The 23,154-nt window shown below is 40.5% G+C and overlaps 2 protein-coding genes across 2 annotated transcripts; both read left to right on the top strand.

Moving 5' to 3' along the window:
• Nucleotides 1-1,593: 1,593 nt before the first annotated feature.
• LOC102798322 (kelch-like protein 10) lies at nt 1,594-7,664 on the top strand. The gene is made up of 5 exons (XM_087835247.1): nt 1,594-1,849; nt 3,265-3,748; nt 4,161-4,775; nt 5,664-5,813; nt 7,220-7,664. The coding sequence occupies exons 1-5, from the start codon at nt 1,698-1,700 to the stop codon at nt 7,580-7,582; spliced, it is 1,764 nt and encodes a 587-aa protein (XP_087691373.1). The 5' UTR covers nt 1,594-1,697; the 3' UTR covers nt 7,583-7,664.
• A 1,729-nt stretch (nt 7,665-9,393) lies between these two features.
• Nucleotides 9,394-14,816, top strand: LOC148096726 (kelch-like protein 10). Its single transcript, XM_087835248.1, has 5 exons — nt 9,394-9,657; nt 10,938-11,421; nt 11,990-12,604; nt 13,550-13,699; nt 14,372-14,816. Exons 1-5 carry the CDS (start codon nt 9,506-9,508, stop codon nt 14,732-14,734), a joined length of 1,764 nt encoding a protein of 587 aa, XP_087691374.1. The 5' UTR covers nt 9,394-9,505; the 3' UTR covers nt 14,735-14,816.
• Nucleotides 14,817-23,154: the final 8,338 nt, after the last annotated feature.

Here is a 23,154-nt window from a genome sequence, read left to right as displayed (position 1 = left end):
TCGGTTCAAATTAATGCATTCTCATTCGCGCACACTCCTCAGACTGCAGAAGCCAGTGATCAAGCCACTGACCTGCTAATTCATTGCCCACCAGATGTACCTCGTAAGCCACTGCCATCGTGCACACATGTGGCACAGTGGTGCAGTGATTAGCGAACAAAAACGCATATGAGGCTAAACTGGCAATTCTTAATTAGTCATAGGTGTGAGTGTGAATGTCCTTTCTGTCTCTCTGTGACAGACTGGCAACCTGTCTGGATGCATAGACGGGTGCCGCATTCTCAAGGCACGAGTCTCAATATTAGAAGCAGGTGTATGCCTTATACTGTCATCACTGCCACCCTGCTGCAACTGACTGAAGCATCCTGATGTCAGGCTGAGCATGCATGTCGTCCTTTTTCTGATCCCTTGCATGACCATCTGACTGTTCTTGGTGGAAGTGACTTGACAGAGCTATCGAGATGAAGTTCTCTAACCTGTACAACAACACGGCCTGTGGCAGTTTGAGTGTCGCCTCCACATTGCCAGAGATCATTAGCATATCCAGACACTTCCTTGGCCAGCATTTAGTGTTGATATCTCTCCCACTGAATATGCCTGGGTAATCTTAGGCTGGCATGTTCATTAGAGGCAACCAGAACCCATTGCAGCTGGATGCTGCATTTATCTGTGAATGGAAAGAAATTGCTCAACAACAGATCTGCAGTCTGTGCTCAGACAGATGACTGCTTGCACCTGTCTGAGGTAATACTGTCAAGCACCGTCATTATAACAGTCTTGTACTATACATACAGTGTATATATGTGTTTTGTTTGTTTGTTTTTTACTGCTATTGTACATCAGTAAAGTGCAGGAGCCCATTTTTCCAACTAGATAAAAGTCTAATACAACCCAAGAAAACAGTTTAGCCATGAATCACACTTTGTAATATCTGTGTTTGGCACTGTCATGTATTTTTAGACTCATATGTTTACTAACAAATATTTTGGCTTATGTAGTAAGGAAAGTACAGGGGGTATAATGAAGTGTCCACAAAGAATTGTGCCAATGACCTAGCATGCATAAAAACAGGACCATCACTAATACACAATACTTTGACTCTGTTATTGTTACAGTATTGTTTATTAAAATGTGGGTAGAAACTGATGGTTACAAATGTTTATTTGTGTGTTTGTAGTTTCCTGGGGAGATAAACTGGACTGCATTTTTGTTGGGAACTGTTATTTCAACATAACGGAGTCCAGTTCAGCACATCCCCAACAACTGGAACCTCAGTAATAACAGAGCCAACACACGAAACAATAAAATGCAGAAAAATCATAAAAAACGGCCTATTAAGGTTGAATATGAGCTAAATATGATATTGTAGTCCATTCGTAAGAGTGTTTTGAAGTGCTTATTTTACTAGTTGACCTCTGTGAGGCAAACATACAAAATGCTGTATGCTATCTGTGAGGCTCATATGCAATACGTTAAATCCAAATCAAATCAAAACAAAGCTTTTATGCAATGAAAGGTTCATTAAAACAATGTAAATATACATTTCAAAACAATTCTATGGGGCAACAGTTGCCAAGTCATGATGATGTCATAGGCTCCATTCCCCAAATTCCACAGTTAGGTTTGATTTTGTGATCTGAACACTTCAAGACAAACGTCAGACAAAAAAACTAAGAAAAACAGTCACAAAACTCAAGATGAGTGAAGAAGGCCAGCCGCCATACAAGTTGAGCTCAGTGTATAATGAACTCCGTTTGGAGGGACAATTTTGTGATGCAATCATCAAAGTGGAGGATGTTAAATTTCCGGTCCACAGGATCATCCTGTGTAACTGTACGCCGTACTTCAGGTGAGTTGCTTACCTGATAATGTGAAGGACAGTTGACGGATTTATACCTGTGAAAAATGTAATTCATGGTCTTAGTCGGTGACACAGTGCCAACAAAAAGGAACGGGTTGAATCATAAAACTTTTGTGATAGAAAGACTTTGTCACGGTCAACTGACAGATACACCCAAAACATAATGCAAACATTTGCAGATTTCATCTTTACCTTCACAGAGCTCCAGATTCCACTTCAGTAAATGTGCCATTTAAAAAGCACTGTGAATCACTTGGTGATTGTGTGAAGTCTAATTGAAGTGTTTTATTAAGTTACATTAATATCTTCCCCACTGTTATTTAGACAGTAAGACACACCAGACTTCCTGATACTAAAAAGGTTGAACTTTGTTATACAGTTATACGCTGAGCAAAAGTTTTGAGTTGCCTCTCATTTGTTTATATTTTGCTTTGAAACAGATGATTTTTTTAAAAGTCCAGTTGAGCAATAGTTCTCAAAGTGTTTTTTTGAAGACTTGTAAAGGTTTTGTTTGGACATTTTTCACCCTTTTTAGTCCAGTGCTTGTACCCGATCATTTTCAGAGGAATGGTTTTGTTTTTGTTCATTTGTTTATTTGTTTGTTAAGCCATTTAACGCTGATATATGAATCATTCAAGCATAAAAAGGACACTAAAACTCAAAGGATGAACCATTATTGTTTCTACACATAACGCATACTTAGTGAAGAACCAATTTTAAAGACAAAACAAGGAGTAGCACGCATTAAAAAAAAGTAATGGTCTACAGCAAATGAACAGTATCTGAAAGTCATGTCCTTAAGAAAAAAGAAAATGCAGCAAATTTATGACACAAGACCATTTAATCCATCTACTTATCATGAAACCTCATCAGAAATGGTTATGGAAGGGAAACAGAGACTGTAATTAATCAACATGCACTGGAACGTCCATAAGGAAAGGAAACAGACTGAGGTATGCCAAATTACACAATAACTAGACTAAAGATCAGGGCAAACTGGCCTTATGCAGTTGATTTCAATATTTGTCATAGAGGTACAACAGTGAGTGTTTAGAGTTAACTTTAAAACACGGTGGAGGCTCTGTCATGGTGTGGGACTGCATTGTGTTTGGCAATAGCTTCATAAACATGGTGCCATTGTAATAAAGACATTGAAAACCCAACAATCAAGCGCACTAAACATGTACAAACTCGGTTTTGGAGTTATATACTCTATGGCAATATGGACTAGACATTACAAGACTATCACAGTAATCACATAGTAACACATGTAATTAGGCAATCATTTCCATTCCTGTCAACAGATTTTATATATTTATCCTACTTGTGCATGACATAGTTTATTATCTTGTTACCTCCACACCTTTTAATATTCTCTACTCTGTCTCCATCTCTACCCTCAGGGCTCTTTTCACCCACTGCAGCGACCCAGACAAACAGGTCTTCAACATACCTGGCTTGTCTCCTGAGATGATGGCACTCATCATTGACTTTGCATACACCGGCTCAGTTTCCATAACGGGGGAAAATGTAGTGGAACTTCTCATGGCAGCTGATCAACTCAATGCAATGGACATTGTGAAACTCTGCTCTGACTTCCTCGGGGAGCAACTGTGCCCAGAGAACTGCGTTGGCATTTGGCAGTTCACAAAAATATGCTTATCACCCGAACTACGCGCCAAGGCCTACCACTACATCATCAATAACTTTGAGAAGGTTGTTCTTGAGGAGGAGTTCCTGCAGCTAACCGTGGAGGAACTTGCTGACATCTTTGATAGAGAGGACCTCAATGTGCAGTTGGAGACCACTGTGTATGAAGCGCTTACAAAGTGGATTAGCCATGTACCTGCAGAACGGGAACAACACCTCACCGCTCTGTTGTCCAAGGTCTATACACTTTCATTACTACATTTAGTTTGGACTTAAATCTTCAGCATTTAAGTCATAAATTGAGTCGATCCATCTGGGTATAAGGATGCTTTAATATCTTGAGATGTTGCTCTTTTCAGCTGTAGCCAAACGACATTTAAGAAATTCTCTTCAAGAGCATTACAACCGTATCAGATCTCTACACACATACTATAGAATAAATTATATTTATTAAGTATAGTTGCTATGGCTATGACTAAAAACTATCCCTGTTGACAAAAAGGCTAATGGTGTCTGACTTTGGTCGCTCTCTTGCTAGCAATAAGAAAATGAAACAACATTAAGAGCATTATCCTAAAGAAGCTTGAGTTTACTAAAACTGATGTAGTTGAAATTCATAGTCATATTCTCTTCTGTCATCTCTCTGTAGGTCCGACTGGGATTGATGACTTCAGACTACCTAACGGACAATGTGCTGTCTAGTGAGCTGGTGGAGGCCAATTCTGAGTGCCTGTCCATGATACGTAATGCCATCTTTGACATACATGATCTAGGAAGCAGACCCTTCATGTCTGGCTTGTGTCACCCTCTTGCTCGTCCCCGCCTGCCTCATTCCATCCTGCTGGCCATTGGCGGGTGGAGTGGTGGTGATCCAACTAACGGCATCGAGGCCTACGATTACCGGGCTAACCGCTGGGTCAACGTAACGAACAACCTCGAGTGTCCTCGTGCTTATCATGGAGCCGCCTTCCTCAACGGGTACGTCTACTCCGTTGGTGGCTTCGACAGGGTGGAGCATTTCAACAGCGTCCGTAGGTTTGACCTGACCACTCGCACCTGGAATGAGGTGGCACCCATGCACTCCCGCCGCTGCTATGTGAGTGTGACTGTGTTGAATGGGTTCATCTATGCCCTGGGAGGCTACGACGGGCATGTACGACTCAGCAGTGCAGAGCGCTATCAACCTGAAATCAACCAGTGGAGTCTTATTGCACCGATGCACGAACAGAGGAGCGACGCCAGCTGCACAACACTTAACAACCAGGTGGGTGAAGTAAAAGAGTAGCAGAGAAATAGAGTAGGGTCTCAGGCACACAGGCCTAGAGACCTGTCAGCAACCTTTGGTAACAACCAGTTGCTAGGGGAAAATGTGTACTCCTCAGCTGGTTAGGCAGTGGTTGTATGAAAGACTCTACAGATTTCTACAGCAAATAGTTTGTGAGTATTTGCAGACAAGTCAGAGTACTCCATGCAAACCTCAACAGTCTGCTAACGACCAAAGGAAACACAAGGAGGCTTGTGGTGCAACACCTTCTTGGTTACAATTTCACAGTAGTGACAGCCATCAACCTCCAGCAACCACTTGCCAACCAGTCAGGGAATACACATTTTTACAGTGAAGCGAGGTGCAAGATAGGTCACAAACTGGTTTCTATGTTCATGTTTTCAAATTTTAAAGTATAGTTTAAAAAGTTGAAAAATATACTAATATATATCTATTTTGTTTCTAACTCATCACAAGGGTGTCTTTGCATTTATGTACAGTACTTTAGTTGAGTTGACTTGTCAACTAAAATATAACAGATATTAAAAAAATAGTAAATCACATCATTATTTTATTACATCAAGATCCCAGATTACAGTTATTTATCTGCATTCCTGAACAGAAAAATTAGCCTTATTGATTGAATGTTGTGACTGAAAGAAGTCCCACGTACTCAGGTAAAATCTGGGTACATAAACATGTTTTTATGACAGGTAATTGTAAAACACACACATTTGTTAATTGCTGTATTTTTCAGTTGGACACTTGGGTACTGAGTATCGGTCTTACTTCACAAATGATGTGGAAACATTTCACTTACAGGTAACATTGTTTCCAACTGAAATCTAAGAAATGTAAAGATATTTAATGCCCCTTTTTTGTTTTCAGATTTACATTTGTGGTGGATTCAATGGCAACGAGTGTCTGCAGACAGCTGAATATTACAACCCAGAGAGCAACCAGTGGACGATGATCAGTCCCATGAACAGCCGCCGCAGCGGGATAGGTGTCATTGCATATGCGGATCATGTCTTTGCAGTAAGACCACAAAGTAGTGCTGACACTCACGTAACATACAAATCAAATCTGTAATGTGCTTTGATCAGCAAGGCTTAACACAGATTTGGCTGACACAGAATTTTGTTAACTTTGTTTTGTATTTATCAATGATCAGATTCCTATCCTGACCACAGGTTCAGAGAAGGCATTCTTACTCATTCTATGTATTAATTTAACCGATTAATGATGTTTCTGCCTCATTAGTTTGTTTGTTTTTCATGTGCCTCTTTCCCAAAATGTTGTGTCTTTGATGATTTCACTGATGATTTCACATTTCACTCAGTACAACAGAAATACTTATTCAAAACCAACATTGTCATCCTCATCGTTCCATAGAGGACATATGTTAGAGACAATTTCAAACTTATCCTGCAACACCTTTAGAAAAATGAGGGAATAAGCCAAGTGATTAGAACTCATCCTTTGGGGACAGTAGGCATTTTAGCTGTAAATTTATCTTGCTATTTGCCTTAAAACCACTTATTTAGTTGATTTGCAGCTGCACCCTTTGGTAAAAAGCAAAGATTTTAGTCTCACCTTGTGAGACACACTTCTTTATTTAGCTAGCTACTGTTTAGTATTTATTTTCTATTCAGACTAAGTCTCTATTCAAAAAAAGGAAAATTTATTATCAGCAGAATGCAGTGACCTTACCCTGGTGCCGACCTCAGGGTCTTTGATCAGGCTTTCCGGCCCCAAGGCCTGTCAGGGCTACTTTAATCTGTTATAGGAAGAAAGGACTGGAACTCAATGTTCCTTTTTGGACTAAAGGCAAAAGAGCTGTGAAGAAATTTATACTGAAAACACGAATACTTTTTGTCGAGGGCTATTCATCTTTGTTGATAATAGCGTGGTGTAATAGACAACAGTGCTTTAATAGCTGTAGTTGAGGCTTGAGTGAAAAAAGGTCTCATACAGACTTCCACAACAGCTGGCTTCCACTTTATTTTACTTTCTCCTTTTAATTCAGAAGTCATTTTCACACACCCCTGCACCCTGATCTTTTCTAGACATTCCCAACAAATGTGGGCCTGTGAGAATGCAAATACTGGGACGTTAATGAGCCTTTTTAAAAAACTTTTATGTGTAAACTCCATATAACAGCATGAGAATATGTCAGGTAGTTGTTCGCTTTATCCAGGTAAAACCCTAAACCAATCAGAGTATTTCCAGTAGTCAGATCACACCTAAAGCAAACAATCTCCTTGTATCTGCTACATATTAAGGGAAACTTTGGACAATATTGCAACTTAATTCTTCCGTCACTTTCTGGAGTATCTGTGCAAAAACAGCTAAAGACATATAGCAGGTGCATTTTCTTACAGGGGTACGGTGAAGCTGGTTACACTTACATTCAATCATTTGAGCCACGTATTTACTTTTAGGTTGGTGGCTTCGATGGAAACAACCGTCTGCGCACCGCTGAGGCTTACAACCCGCATACCAATACGTGGAACTTTGTGTTCTCTATGCTGACCCCCCGCAGCAACTTTGGCATTGAGGTAATTGACGATCGCCTCTTTGCCGTCGGGGGTTTCAACGGCTTCACCACCACTTTGAACGTCGAGTACTACGACGCTTTAACCAATGAGTGGTATGAGGCGTGCGACATGGAGATTTTCCGCAGCGCCTTGAGCTGCTGTGTGGTGTCCGGACTTTCCAACATGACTGAGTACACCTTTCCTCGTGATTTCCTGCCACTTGCAAATGTGCCAGAAGAAGCAATGGAGTCAGCAGAGTCCACGTAACATCTTTAAAGTGCAGTACTGCCATGTGTCAACATCTGAGACTCCAACATGAAGGACTGAAATAAATCTTTAGAGCATTAAACTGCTGGTGAACTGGACATTTTTTGTAGATATTTCAAAAACTTTCAGTATGTGTGTGAGGAGAGCCTGCACTGCAGATACTGGGTTTTATTAAGAGAATGCAATTGCAACAATAACAAATTGAAAAGATTTTTTCATTCCCTGTAATGTATGGCTGCTGAGTAGCCATACCAGACATGCACACAGGGTGACCAGATCACAATAAGCCGCATGTTGGACTTTTCAACTCTTGCTAGGTAAAAACAATAAGAATAAAGGGAAGTTTTCACTCTCCCTTGTTATTTCAGCTGCGGTTCTGCCTGGTAACAGTCTATAGGTTTGAGTAAGGATGTATCCATAGCTCTTTTTGGAGCACTAGTTGACAAGACATGAATCTTTAGCCAAATATCACACAAATATACTGTGTCGCTTCACACCATTTTTTTTATCTTGTGTGAAACTGAAAAATAACTCTATTTCTCATTACACCTGTCATCTGCTTTGTGGTATTTTCCACTATATTGCAAAGAATGATATATTTGTTTATGGTTAAAAGCACCAACTTTATATGTACTAAGGAAAATCCAGTGTTTAGAAAGGTGGATGTCCTGCAGAGCCTGTAAAATGTGGGACATTGGTTCAAGATGTGGGAGAGGGGGGAAAGCATAAAAATGCTGTGCAGTCCCCCTTATAGAGGGACATCTGATCTCCCTACCTGAACAACATGAAGTATGAAGTAACACCAGTAACACAACACTTTATGGAGATAAACCAATGTGTAGACAGTGATGTGCAAAGCTGCTCATAGGAACATCCTCCATCCATGGTGGTGTAATCTTTATTCTGATGCTGAATTGATTGATTTATGAATTTACTGTAAACATTTCTTACATTTTTCTTATTGCAAGCAGAAACCTGTCCCGGGATTGTTCCTGCTGCTCCCCTTCGTTTTATAAACACTCTAAATCAAACTCATTCCATTATATATTTTTTTAATTTAGGATGATGTTTTCATACAATCCTCTACATCTGCATCAAACCAGGCTTGTCATATACAACCTGCTTTTATTCGTATATATTACATCTTTGAGCAATTGCTCAGCAACAGAGTTGGACGCGCGTGCAGTCTGTGCTCAGACAGGTGACTGCTTGCACCTATTTTGGCTTGTGTAGTAAGGACAGTACAGGGGGTATAATGACGTGTCCACAAAGAATTGTGCCAATGACCTAGCATGCATAAAAACAGGACCATCACTAATACACAATACTTTGACGCTGTTATTGTTACAGTATTGTGTATTAAAATGTGGGTAAAAACTGGTGGTTACAAATGTTTATTTGTGTGTTTGTAGTTTCCTGGGGAGATAAACTGGACTGCATTTTTGTTGGGAACTGTTATTTCAACATAACGGAGTCCAGTACAGCACATCCCCAACAACTGGAACCTCAGTAATAACAGAGCCAACACACGAAACAATAAAATGCAGAAAAAATGGCCTATTAGGCTTAAATATGAGCTAAATATGATATTGTAGTCCATTCGTAAGAGTGTTTTGAAGCGCTTATTTTACTAGTTGACCTCTGTGAGGCAAACATACAAAATGCTGTATGCTATATGTGAGGCTCATATGCAATACATTAAAACCAAATCAAATCAAAACAAAGCTTTTATGCAATGAAAGGTTCATTAAAACAATGTAAATATACATTTCAAAACAATTCTATGGGGCAACAGTTGCCAAGTCATGATGATGTCATAGGCTCCATTCCCCAAATTCCACAGTTAGGTTTGATTTTGTGATCTGAACACTTCAAGACAAACGTCAGACAAAAAAACTAAGAAAAACAGTCACAAAACTCAAGATGAGTGAAGAAAGCCAGCCGCCATACAAGTCGAGCTCAGTGTATAATGAACTCCGTTTGGAGGGACAATTTTGTGATGCAATCATCAAAGTGGAGGATGTTGAATTTCCGGTCCACAGGATCATCCTGTGTAACTGTACACTGTACTTCAGGTGAGTTGCTTACCTGATAATGTGAAGGACAGTTGACGGATTTATACCTGTGAAAAATGTAATTCATGGTCTTAGTCGGTGACACAGTGCCAACAAAAAGGAACGGGTTGAATCATAAAACTTTTGTGATAGAAAGACTTTGTCACGGTCAACTGACAGATACACCCAAAACATAATGCAAACATTTGCAGATTTCATCTTTACCTTCACAGAGCTCCAGATTCCACTTCAGTAAATGTGCCATTTAAAAAGCACTGTGAATCACTTGGTTATAATATGAACTAAATTCAGACTGTGTTGAACTGAAGTCTAATTTACGTGTTTTATTAAGTTACAACATTTTGATGCACTCTTATCAACCCAATAAAACACACCAGGCTTACTGATACTAAAAAGATTGAACTCTGTTATAAAGTCACACGCTGAGCAAAAGTTTATAGATGAGTTTTTATTTATTTGTTTATTTGTTTGTTAAGCCATTTAGCGCTGATCTATGAATCATTCAAGCATAAAAAGGACACCTACCATAACTCGAAGGATGAACCATTATTGTTTCTACACATAACACAAAACTTAGTGAAGAACCAACGTTAAAGACAAAACAAGGAGTAGCACACATAAAAAAAGTAATGGTCTACAGCAGTTGAACAGTATCTGAAAGTCATGTCCTTAAAAAAAAAAAAGAAAGAATCCAGCAAATTCATGACACAAGACCATTTAATCCATCTACTTATCATGAAACCTCATCAGAAATGGTTATGGAAGAGAAACAGAGACTGTAATTAATCAAAATGAACTGGAACTTCCATAAGGAAAGGAAACAGACTGAGGTATGCCAAATTATGCAATAACTAGACTAAAGATCAGGGCAAACTGGCCTTATGGAGTTGATTTCAATATTTGTCATAGAGGTACAACAGTGAGTGTCTAGAGTTAACTTTAAAACACGGTGGAGGCTCTGTCGTGGTGTGGGACTGCATTGTGTTTGGCAATAAATTCATAAACATGGTGCCATTGTAATAAAGACATTGAAAACCCAACAATCAAGCGCACTAAACATGTACAAACTCTGTTTTGGAGTTATATACTCTATGGCAATATGGACTAGACATTACAAGACTATCACAGTAATCACATAGTAACACATGTAATTAGGCAATCATTTCCATTCCTGTCAACAGATTTTATATATTTATCCTACTTGTGCATGACATAGTTTATTATCTTGTTGCCTCCACACCTTTTAATATTCTCTACTCTGTCTCCATCTCTACCCTCAGGGCTCTTTTCACCCGCTGGTGCAACCCAGACAAAGTGGTCTTCAACATACCTGGCTTGTCTCCTGAGATGATGGCACTCATCATTGACTTTGCATACACCGGCTCAGTTTCCATAACGGGGGAAAATGTAGTGGAACTTCTCATGGCAGCTGATCAACTCAATGCAATGGACATTGTGAAACTCTGCTCTGACTTCCTCGGGGAGCAACTGTGCCCAGAGAACTGCGTTGGCATTTGGCAGTTCACAAAAATATGCTTATCACCCGAACTACGCGCCAAGGCCTACCACTACATCATCAATAACTTTGAGAAGGTTGTTCTTGAGGAGGAGTTCCTGCAGCTAACCGTGGAGGAACTTGCTGACATCTTTGATAGAGAGGACCTCAATGTGCAGTTGGAGACCACTGTGTATGAAGCGCTTACAAAGTGGATTAGCCATGTACCTGCAGAACGGGAACAACACCTCACCGCTCTGTTGTCCAAGGTCTATAAACTTCCATTACTACATTTAGTTTGGACTTAAATCTTCAGCATTTAAGTCATAGATTGAGTCGATCCATCTGGGTATAAGGATGCTTTAATATCTTGAGATGTTGCTCTTTTTAGCTGTAGCCAAACGACATTTAAGAAATTCTCTTCAAGAGCATTACAACCGTATCAGATCTCTACACACATACTATAGAATAAATTATATTTATTAAGTATAGTTGCTATGGCTATGACTAAAAACTATCCCTAACAATGACTAAAAACTATCCCTAACAAGTACAACCATTCTGCCCTGTTTGTGTTCCCTAGCTTTATTTTACTTGATTTATTTTTATATAAAGTTAAACTTAACACTTTAGATTTAAAATTGATCCTCATTACAATTGTAGAAAGGACTTGTCCCTGTTGACGAAAAGGCTAATGGTGTCTGACTTTGGTCGCTCTCTTGCTAGCAATAAGAAAATGAAACAACATTAAGAGCATTATCCTAAAGAAGCTTGAGTTTACTAAAACTGATGTAGTTGAAATTCATAGTCATATTCTCTTCTGTCATCTCTCTGTAGGTCCGACTGGGAGTGATGACTGTAGACTACCTAAAGGACAATGTGCTGTCTAGTGAGATGGTGGAGGCCAATTCTGAGTGCCTGTCCATGATACGTAATGCCATCTTAGACATACATGGTCTAGGAAGCAGACCCTTCATGTCTGGCTTGTGTCACCCTCTTGCTCGTCCCCGCCTGCCTCATTCCATCCTGCTGGCTATTGGGGGGTGGAGTGGTGGTGATCCAACTAACGGCATCGAGGCCTACGATTACCGGGCTAACCGCTGGGTCAACGTAACGAACAACCTCGAGCGTCCTCGTGCTTATCATGGAGCCGCCTTCCTCAACGGGTACGTCTACTCCGTTGGTGGCTTCGACAGGGTGGAGCATTTCAACAGCGTCCGTAGGTTTGACCTGACCACTCGCACCTGGAATGAGGTGGCGCCCATGCACTCCCGCCGCTGCTATGTGAGTGTGACTGTGTTGAACGGGTTCATCTATGCCCTGGGAGGCTACGACGGGCATATACGACTCAGCAGTGCAGAGCGCTATCAACCGGAAATCAACCAGTGGAGTCTTATTGCACCGATGCACGAACAGAGGAGCGACGCCAGCTGCACAACACTTAACAACCAGGTGGGTGAAGTAAAAGAGTAGCAGAGAAATAGAGTAGGGTCTCAGGCACACAGGCCTAGAGACCTGTCAGCAACCTTTGGTAACAACCAGTTGCTAGGGAAAAATGTGTACTCCTCAGCTGGTTAGGCAGTGGTTGTATGAAAGACTCTACAGATTTCTACAACAAATAGTTTGTGAGTATTTGCAGACAAGTCAGAGTACTCCATGCAAACCTCAACAGTCTGCTAACGACCAAAGGAAACACAAGGAGGCTTGTGGTGCAACACCTTCTTGGTTACAATTTCACAGTAGTGACAGCCATCAACCTCCAACAACCATTTGCCAACCAGTCAGGGAATACACATTTTTACAGTGAAGCGAGGTGCAAGATAGGTCACAAACTGGTTTCTATGTTCATGTTTTCAAATTTTAAAGTATAGTTTAAAAAGTTGAAAAATATACTAATATATATATATATGTATATATATATATATATATATATATGTATATATATGTATGTATGTATTGTTTCTAACTCATCACAAGTGCATCTTTACATTTATGTACAGTACTTTAGTTGAATTGACTTGTCAACTAAAATATAACAGATATTAAAAAAATTGTAAAACACATCATTATTTTATTACATTAAGATCCCAGATTACAGTTATTTATCTGCATTCCTGAACAGAAAAATTAGCCTTATTGATTGAATGTTATGTTTGATTCATTTCGGGCTTTGTGACTCAAAGAAGTCCCACGTAAAATAAACATGTTTTTATTACAGGTAATTGTAAAACACACACATTTGTTATTACACATTTGTATTTTTCAGTTGGACACTTGGGTACTGAGTATCAGTCTTACTTCACAAATGATGTGGAAACATTTCACTTACAGGTAACATTGTTTCCAACTGAAATCTAAGAAATGTAAAGATATTTAATGCCCCTTTTTTGTTTTCAGATTTACATTTGTGGTGGATTCAATGGCAACGAGTGTCTGCAGACAGCTGAATATTACAACCCAGAGAGCAACCAGTGGACAATGATCAGTCCCATGAACAGCCGCCGCAGCGGGATAGGTGTCATTGCATATGCGGATCATGTCTTTGCAGTAAGCCCACAAAGTAGTGCTGACACTCACGTAACATACAAATCAAATCTGTAATGTGCTTTGATCAGCAAGGCTTAACACAGATTTGGCTGACACAGAATTTTGTTAACTTTGTTTGGTATTTATCAATGATCAGATTCCTATCCTGACCACAGGTTCAGAGAAGGCATTCTTACTCATTCTATATATTAATTTAACTGATTAGGGATGTTTCTGCCTCATTAGTTTGTTTGTTTTTCATGTGCCTCATTCCCAAAATGTTGTGTCTTTGATGATTTCACTGATGATTTCACATTTCACTAAGTAATACAGAAATACTTATCCAAAACCAACATTGTCATCCTCATCGTTCCATAGTGGACATATGTTAGAGACAATTTCAAACTTATCCTGCAACACCTTTAGAAAAATGAGGGAATAAGCCAAGTGATTAGAACTCATCCTCTGGGGACGGTAGGAATTTCAGCTATTTAGTTGATTTGCAGCTGCACCCTTTGGTAAAAGCAAAGATTGTAGTCTCACCTTCTGAGACACACTTCTTTATTCAGCTAGCTGCTTTTTAGGATTTATTTTCTATTCAGACTAAGTGTGAATTGGTGCATTTTCTTACAGGGGTACGGTGAAGCTGGTTACACTTACATTCAGTCATTTGACCCATGCATTTACTTTTAGGTTGGTGGCTTCGATGGAAACAACCGTCTGCGCACCGCTGAGGCTTACAACCCGCATACCAATACGTGGAACCTCGTATCCTCCATGCTGACCCCCCGCAGCAACTTTGGCATTGAGGTAATTGACGATCGCCTCTTTGCCGTCGGGGGTTTCAACGGCTTCTCCACCACTTTGAACGTCGAGTACTACGACGCTTTAACCAATGAGTGGTATGAGGCGTGCAACATGGAGATTTTCCGCAGCGCCTTGAGCTGCTGTGTGGTGTCTGGACTTTCCAACCTGACTGAGTACACCTTTCCTCGTGACTTCCTGCCACTTGCAAATGTGCCAGAAGAAGCAATGGAGTCAGCAGAGTCCATGTAACATCTTTAAAGTGCAGTACTGCCATGTGTCAACATCTGAGACTCCAACATGAAGGACTGAAATAAATCTTTAGAGCATTAAACCGCTGGTGAACTGGACACTTTTTGTAGATATTTCAAAAACTTTCAGTATGTGTGTGAGGAGAGCCTGCACTGCAGATACTGGGTTTTATTAAGAGAATGCAATTGCAACAATAACAAATTGAAAAGATTTTTTCATTCCCTGTAATGTATGGCTGCTGAGTAGCCATACCAGACATGCACACAGGGTGACAAGATCACAATAAGCCGCATGTCGGACTTTTCAACTCTTGCTAGGTAAACACAATAAGAATAAAGGGAAGTTTTCACTCTCCCTTGTTACTTCAGCTGCAGTTCTGTCTGGTAACAGTCTATAGGTTTGAGTAAGGATGTATCCATAGCTCTTTTTGGAGCACTAGCTGACAATCTTTAGCCAAATATCACACAAATATACTGTGTCGCTTCACACCATTTTTTTTTATCTTGTGTGAAACTGAAAAATAACTCTATTTCTCATTACATTTCTCAGTATATGTGCTTTGTGGTATTTTCCACTATATTGCATAGAATGATATATTTGTTTATGGTTAAAAGCACCAACTTTATATGTACTAAGGAAAATCCATTGTTTAGAAAGGTGGATGTCCTGCAGAGCCTGTAAAATGTGGGACATTGGTTCAAGATGTGGGAGATGGGGGGAAGCATAAAAATACAGTGCAGTCCCCCTTATAGGGGGACATCTGATCCCCCTACCTGCACAACATGAAGGTTGAAGCAACACCAGTAACACAACACCTTATGGAGGTAAACCAACGTGTAGACAGTGATGTGTAAAGCTGTTCATAGGAACATCCTCCATCCATGGTGGTGTAATCTTTATTCTGATGCTGAATTGATTGATTTGTGAATTTACTGTAAACATTTCTTACATTTTTCTTATTGCAAGCAGAAACCTGTCCCGGGATTGTTCCTGCTGCTCCATTTTATAAACACTCTAAATCAAACTCATTCCATTATAATTTTTTTAATTTTAGAATGATGTTTTCATTAAATGCTCTACATCTACATCAAACCAGGCTTGTCACATACAACCTGCTATTAGTCCTGTATATTATTTATTTCAGGACTTCCTGTGACCTCTGTGTCGGTCTATGATAACATTACACGTATTGATGCATATACTTGTGATGCTTAGAGGCACTATAAACTTTAATAAATGGTGCATTAAAGTTTATACCAAAACTGCGATGCTAGCTCACACATTGCTCATTGCAATTCCTGTTTTCATAGCCATTGATATGAAAAAGTTGAATGGGAGGGAGAGCCTTCAGTTTTCAGGCCCCTCTTCTGTGGAACCAGCCTTCAGTTTGGATTCGGGAGACAGACGCTATCTCTACTTTTAAGATTAGATTTAAAACTTTCCTTTTTGGTAAAGCACATAGTTAGGGCTGGATCAGGTGACCCTGAATCCTCCCTTAGTTATGCTGCAATAGGCATAGGCTGCTGGGGAACTCCCATGATGCATTGAGTTTTTCCTTTTCAGTCACGTTTTTCACACAGTATGTGTTAATAGACCTCTCTGCATTGAATCATACTTGTCATTAATCTCTGTCTCTCTTCCACAGCATGTCTTTTATCCTGTCTTCCATCTCTCACCCCAACCGGTCGCAGCAGATGGCCCCGCCCCTCCCTGAGCCTGGTTCTGCTGGAGGTTTCTTCCTGTTAAAAGGGAGTTTTTCCTTCCCACTGTTGCCAAAGTGCTTGCTCATAGAGGGGTCATATGATTGTTGGGTTTTTCTCTGTATCTATTATTGTAGGGTCTACCTTACAATATAAAGCCCCTTGAGGCGACTGTTGTTGTGATTTGGCGCTATATAAATAAAATTGAATTGAATTGCTCATCTTCCTCCAGATCTACACACTTCAATTACAAGAACTTACTATTTTTGCCCTTATGGTTCTCCTTCTGCACTTAAAGCCCCGACAGAGCCATGGAAAAAGGGTGCTTTATTCCCTCTGACATTTCCATCCATCCATCTGTCCATTTCCTTTGGCAGTGAGACATTTTGTGATTAAATAAATCTTGAGATAATTGAAACTAGAGAGACTGAGAAACAGAGTAAAATGCAAACATGCTCAAGAAAAAAAAAGTCAGGCAGCGATTCAGTCTCAGTAGAAGTCGATGCTTTTACATGACTTTCTGGCTGATGTCAAGGACTGGATGTTCCACAATCTCCTCCAACTAAATTTGGACAAAACTGGGATTATTCAGGGGGAAGAAAAGCTTGAATGACTTCAGTCCGTCCTCTGTTTTGCCGCATGCACTCCCCTCTCTCTGCCTCTCCCTTTCTCTCTCTCTTAATCTCTCTCTTCTTCTCTTTCCCTCCTCTGCACTTTCTCTCTTTTTGTCTTCTTCTTTATCTCACAGACAAAGCACTGGTTGCTCGTTTTTGGTCAGAGTCACCTTGAGGCAAACAGAGCTTTGTGTGCATTTGAGTGCATCTGCATAGGAATTTATATATATACACTGTGTGTACATAAAGGTCAGGTCCAATTATTCATAAATACTGATACATGGAGTGATACATTTTAGGCTGGGAGAGGGGTGTATCGTTGTTCCTTTTCATACACTTAGACCATGAAATGACTGAAATGAAGGTGTAGTGAGTTGTTTCAGTGCAGGACATTATTTGTTAAAGTTTTACTTTTTGGTTGCTGACTGATTTTCACACTCTGTGAGTTTATTCATGAGCGAAGCACTTGTACTGTACACTGAGCCCTACATCTGCTCCATGCTGCATTTATCACTGAAAACATCTCAACACTTAAGTCCAGAGCAAGGGGATGCAGTGGAGATGTCTTTGTGGTCTGACCATGACTTAGGAGTATCCACACTGATGGGCTTCACAGGCAAATCCCAACCACAGATACTGGAAGAATACCTTAAGAGATGGGTTATATTATGTGCTGTCATTTTCTATGTTAGTGCTGTGGTCATATTGGGAATAAGTGAAGATTAGGGTATGTTTGGAGTAAAGCTACTAGTATAGACTTTGGTTAATAACAGGCAAACATTAAAGCTAAACTATAACTACTAAGTATGTTCCAGTCCATGTTGTGAGGTGTTAGAAACTTGCGAAGAGGAGCTTGCCTGTTTTTTCAGATGAGTATGGAGGGCAAAAATGCAGGAAGTGCAATAGTGTGCAAAAGTTTTTTCAGCCACATCTCATTTATTTATATTCTGCTTATAAAATGAGAAATAGGAGCAGCAAACATACAATTTTATCTCTGCAAACATACATGGAAAAACAGAGGCTTTACGATTCTAATTAGATTGAAGGTCAATATTTGTTAGTCTATAGCAGGCCATAGACCGCCATCGTGGGTGATAAACTACCAGTCTGTGACCTATACTGTGACCTACACTGGTGACCTGTGCAGGGTGTACCCTGCCTCTCGCCCTGTGAGGGCTTGCATCAGCTCCAGTCAAAGCGCAACCCTGAATTGGATAAACACAAGAAAATACATGAATGCATCTTTCCTTCAAGATCCAACGCCACCGGCTGATATGCAGCTTCAAACTATGAAAGAGCCTCAACTGTGTTTTACAGATGACTGTAGGCACTCCCTGTGGTTTCCATTTCTCTTCCTTAAGAATGGCGTCTTTGCAGCCCTTCTACTGACACGATTTCTGATGAGGCATCAGCAGAAATTCTTTGTTTGTGCAACTGACTGTTATTAACAACATTTCTAAAGAAACTGTTCAAAATGGGCTCTTTGCTAAGCTATCTGTTGTTCGTCGTCACAAAACTGGTTCATCCCTTTAGATGCCACAATGTTGAGTGGCTTAACAAACAAACAGCAAACAAACAAACATCCTCAATTGACTGAAAACGAAAAAGCAGACAAAAACTGGAAAAACTGCATTGTATAAAGAAATCAGGGTGGCTCCCGACTTTTGCACAGGAATGGTGCAAGCAGAGGACTTTCATTTGGGAGAGCAAGGTCTGACTGTGCTGATTTATCTTTAGCCTGTGTGACGTAAATGCGTATGCTTCTGCTCTCCTGTTAGCAGGGACTCAGAACAGAGAGGAAGGAGTGCTAAAATGCTGTATTTGAATCTATTTTACTTTGTTTTATTCATGTTTTTATTTGCTTCGCTGTCTTCTTTCAGGTCTGGGACACGAGTTAAAGTCCAAGTTGTGTGTGCTTAAAGAAGACTGACTCTTCAATAATTTCCATCACTCTGGATTGATTTACTCAACTACTGCATGTAATAGTACTTAAAACTGATGTGGGCCAACACAGTGGTCAGCAACTTCCCCAATTAGTGTAACATATAGTGAAGTAACTTTAATGAGCTTCTTGGACTTAATGAGAACAACATTTCATAAAACACATTGCTTGGGAAATTAACTACTTCATCATGTACCACTGTAGTGACAACAGGGGGAAATAGCTGATTATGTAAATTAGGTTCTCAACATTAAACTTGCCCGTGTGCCTCAGGCTTCACAGAGAGGGCCTGCTACTTTGAGGCCATGGTGTTAGCTTCACTTTTAACCTCTCTCCATGAAGCTCTCGCCGCTTCCTCCATTAGCACCGGATGCCAGCACTGGATATAAATTGCGCAGCGTAAAATCACCCAGTATGAACACAGTTGCTGGGAACAGTGGGCTACTGAAGGTATGTGTAAGTGAGCAAAGTGCCAATTTTTTTTACAGTATTCACATGTGGTCTAGCATCTACAGTTTGCAATAACTGTCTAAAAAGGCTCATATGCATGCACGTGCCCTTACACGATGTAACGAAAGACTCGCGCAAGTACATACTGACAATCCAAACCACCCAAACACACACTAACAGGGATACACACACACACATACACACACACGTTGGGAAGCCCTGACATGCACAAAGCACAGAGGTTTTGAAAAAATTATTAGCTAAAGTTACTCGGCTGATGGCTGATGCTCTAAAAGCTCTGTGCAATACAACTTTAATAGCACTGGCAACAGGGTACACACACATCCACGCACACACATATACACAGAGCCATTTTCTCTCCCCTTATTTGCAATGTCTGGTTTGTCTGTCTCCTCCACTTTCTGTCTCTGTTTCTCTTTTGTATGTCTGCCCACTCTGTAGCCGAGGACTTACAGTAAAATACAGCTACTCGCTCATAAAACCAGTTAAAAAGACACAAACAGTGATTGTTCTGTGTGAGCGACTGTCAGCAAACTGACAAACGACACAGAATTAGTGCTTCACTGACACTTACATCATGGCATCAGCTGTGTAAAGACTACTTATGCACACAAGTAGGTGTATGTTTAAGACTGTATGTGTGTGTGTGTGTGTCCTACATATTGTGTAATCTGTTACCATTAAGCCAAACGTACATTACTATGTGTCCCGTTGTGTGTATGTGTGTGTGTGTGTGTGTGTGTGTGTGTGTGTGTGTGTGTGTGTGTGAGGTACAGAGAGGCGGCAGAGAGTGTGTATGTGCAGCGCCTGAGGGCTTTGTTCCGTACTGGTGCAATAAAAGACACATTAGAGAAAGAGAGAGACTACAGAAAAAAAATATTATCAACCATAAAATGGTCCCTTTTTTTTGTTTTGTTTTTTTTTTTTGCTCACACAGAAAAAACAACAAAAAACACAATAAATCTGAGTGGGTGTGAGAAGCAACAGAGCAGGGTTCACATGATGCATCTGCCTGAGAGTCCTGTAAATGCAACCAGTCTGCAGCAACAGAGAAGAGTCTGACATTCATTGATATTTGTTGTAAGGTACTGAGGCAAACACACATTTTGAAGCCTTAAGTGTAACAACGAGTGCCCTTTAAGAGCTGTGACACTGCTAGAGGGAAGAAATATCAGAAGAAAAGTCTGCAAAGGAGAATCTGGAGGATGAAGAAAGGGACTAGAAGGGGAGCGAGAAGAGGGTGGTGGCTTAAAGATAAGGGAGGAAGGACAGAGCAGAGGAGGAGAAGGTTCGTGGTGTGTTTTGAGTAAAAGGGTGGAATCAATTTCCCTGTCGTGCTTAACACCTGTTTCACCCTCGCAGCATCTGTGAGGCAGGTGTGTTTGTGTTTGTGTGTGTTTTAGAGGTGATGAGCAGACAATAGATTCTCAGTTAGAAAGGATTCGATTTATTCCCAATCTATCCTCTTTCTGTCCCTCTGTCTCTCTCTCACGCACAGACACGCTATAAAATAGCTCTTACGCTCTCTCCTGAAACAAAACTGGCAACGCCAATCGTCTCTGGCCCAGTTTATGTTGGAGGGTTAGGTCTTTTCCCCAGTGCATTGCGGAATATTGCACACCAACCTGAGGTGATTACTGAGGAGTTTCCCAATAAAGTAAAGCCACAATGTGATGATGAACATCGCAGGCAGCGAACAGAAGTGTTAGGATGAGTGGTTTTGACATGCCCTCTTACTGGTAATAATATTGCTGAGATCTGGAAACTAAACTCCCCCAAAGCCAAAAGACCGAGACACTTGAGCGGTCAGACAATCAGAAAGGTTTTAAATAAACCTGCAGGCTAGATAAATGGAGGAAATGACCAAAACATTTCCTAAACTGTCCATCACATTACAAAACTGTACCTTCCATACTCAGTCATTTCAATGTAAATGCTGTTTGGTGTCTGAGTAGATTCTGTTGTTCAACTCATTGCACATGTTCCCTCTCTGAGCCAGCTAACTCAACCAGTTGTGGATAATCAGACAGTCAGTGACACTGAAGAAATGATAAATTGCAGTATCTAGTTTTTTAAAAATATTAAACATTTATGATTTTAAAATCCATGATCGTAAGAGAAATGAATTTTATAACCATAAATAAAACCATCCTGGAAAACAGGATGGTCAGACCTGCTCTCGAGGTTAACTTAGACATGCACTCATCAGCCACTTGATTAGTTACACCTTGCCACTTCCTTCTGCTTTCAGAACAGAAGAAACAAGGTGCTGGAAATATTCCTCAGAGATTTTGGTCCACTCTTACATGACATCATCACATAGTTGCTGTAGATTTATTGGCTGCAAATCTGTGATGCACATCCCAGAGTTGAGGAGGCCATTTGGGTGCAGTTAACAGGCTGTCAAGCTCATCAAGTTTTAGATGACCTGAGCTTTGAGAAACGGCGCATTTATCACAAAGTGTGCCAAGAATCCCCATCATTACGTCAACAACCTCAACCGTTAACACAAGTCAGAATGCATCCATGCTTTCATGCTCAGTTTGAACTTCATGGGGTCGTCTTGACCATCTCTACATGCCTAAGTGCATTTAGTTGCAACCATATGATTGGCTAATTAGATATTTTCCCTGAATAGCAGTTAAACAAGGGCATTTTCTTGCTGTATTTGTGCTTACATTTTGTTTATGCACAGTCAGGGATTATTGCTAAAGTGGTTTAAATTTATAATCCTTCTCTTTTAACTTGACTTCCTCTCAGCATCTGACAGCTCATTTCTCCTTTTACCACTGCTCTTCTGTCTACTCTGTGCACTTGACTCTTTGCATGCTAGCCTGTTAGTTAAAAGAAAAAAAAGGTTCAAGCTCAAATAATCAGTTTATTGCTTTTGGAGTTGGTAATTATGCAACTGAAGCTACCCAGAGGCATTCATATTCTACTTTATGTGCCTGGTAGAATGGGTGGCTGCTGGACCTCCTATTCTTCCGGTTTTCAGCATACTTGTATCCAGGGAAAGATTCTTCTATTCAGGCCGTCTGTGCAACAGCCTCCCCTGACAACCCGTGAGGTCAAAGTGCTGTCACTCACAGTGATATGGAGAGAAAGAAAGACAGAAGAAGAGAGAGAGAGAGAGAGAGAGAAAGGAAAGTGACTATACGGGAGGAGGTGCGCAGAGAAAGAGGAAGAGTGAAAAGAAAGGGCACACACAGAAGGGAAGAGGAAAGAGGAGAGATGAGAATCCAAATGAATCTTCCTCACCCAACGGACAGACTGTCAAGCCGTGTGTGCATGTGTGTGTGTGTGTGTGTTTGTGAGTATGTGTCTGTCTTACCTACTAATTGAAATGCGATGAGGTGTGAAACACCCCTTTAAAAGACCTATCACTGTGTGTAAAGTTAAATGTGCGTTTGGGGGGGGGGGTGCGTTCATGTGTGTGCGTGTGCAGTGCATATCAGCTCCTTTTGACAACAGATACAATGTGGAGTGTGTGTGTGTGTGTAAAGAGAGTGTTAATGCAAATGTGTGCATGGCATACCAAAGTCAGGATACACCTTACATCCTAAAAATGTACACAAGGATGTGTGTTTGCGTGCAAACACGCATGTGAATGCACGATGGCAATATGAGCACATGTGTACTGCACAGGATAAACAAGTGAGTCTGCATGTTTGTCCACATGTACACAACAATAAA

Source organism: Neolamprologus brichardi, chromosome 22 (genome assembly GCF_056152115.1).
Source record: "Neolamprologus brichardi isolate AB-2024 chromosome 22, ASM5615211v1, whole genome shotgun sequence".
NCBI classification, from domain to species: domain Eukaryota; kingdom Metazoa; phylum Chordata; class Actinopteri; order Cichliformes; family Cichlidae; genus Neolamprologus; species Neolamprologus brichardi.
This window is presented reverse-complemented; position numbering and strand designations above follow the sequence as displayed.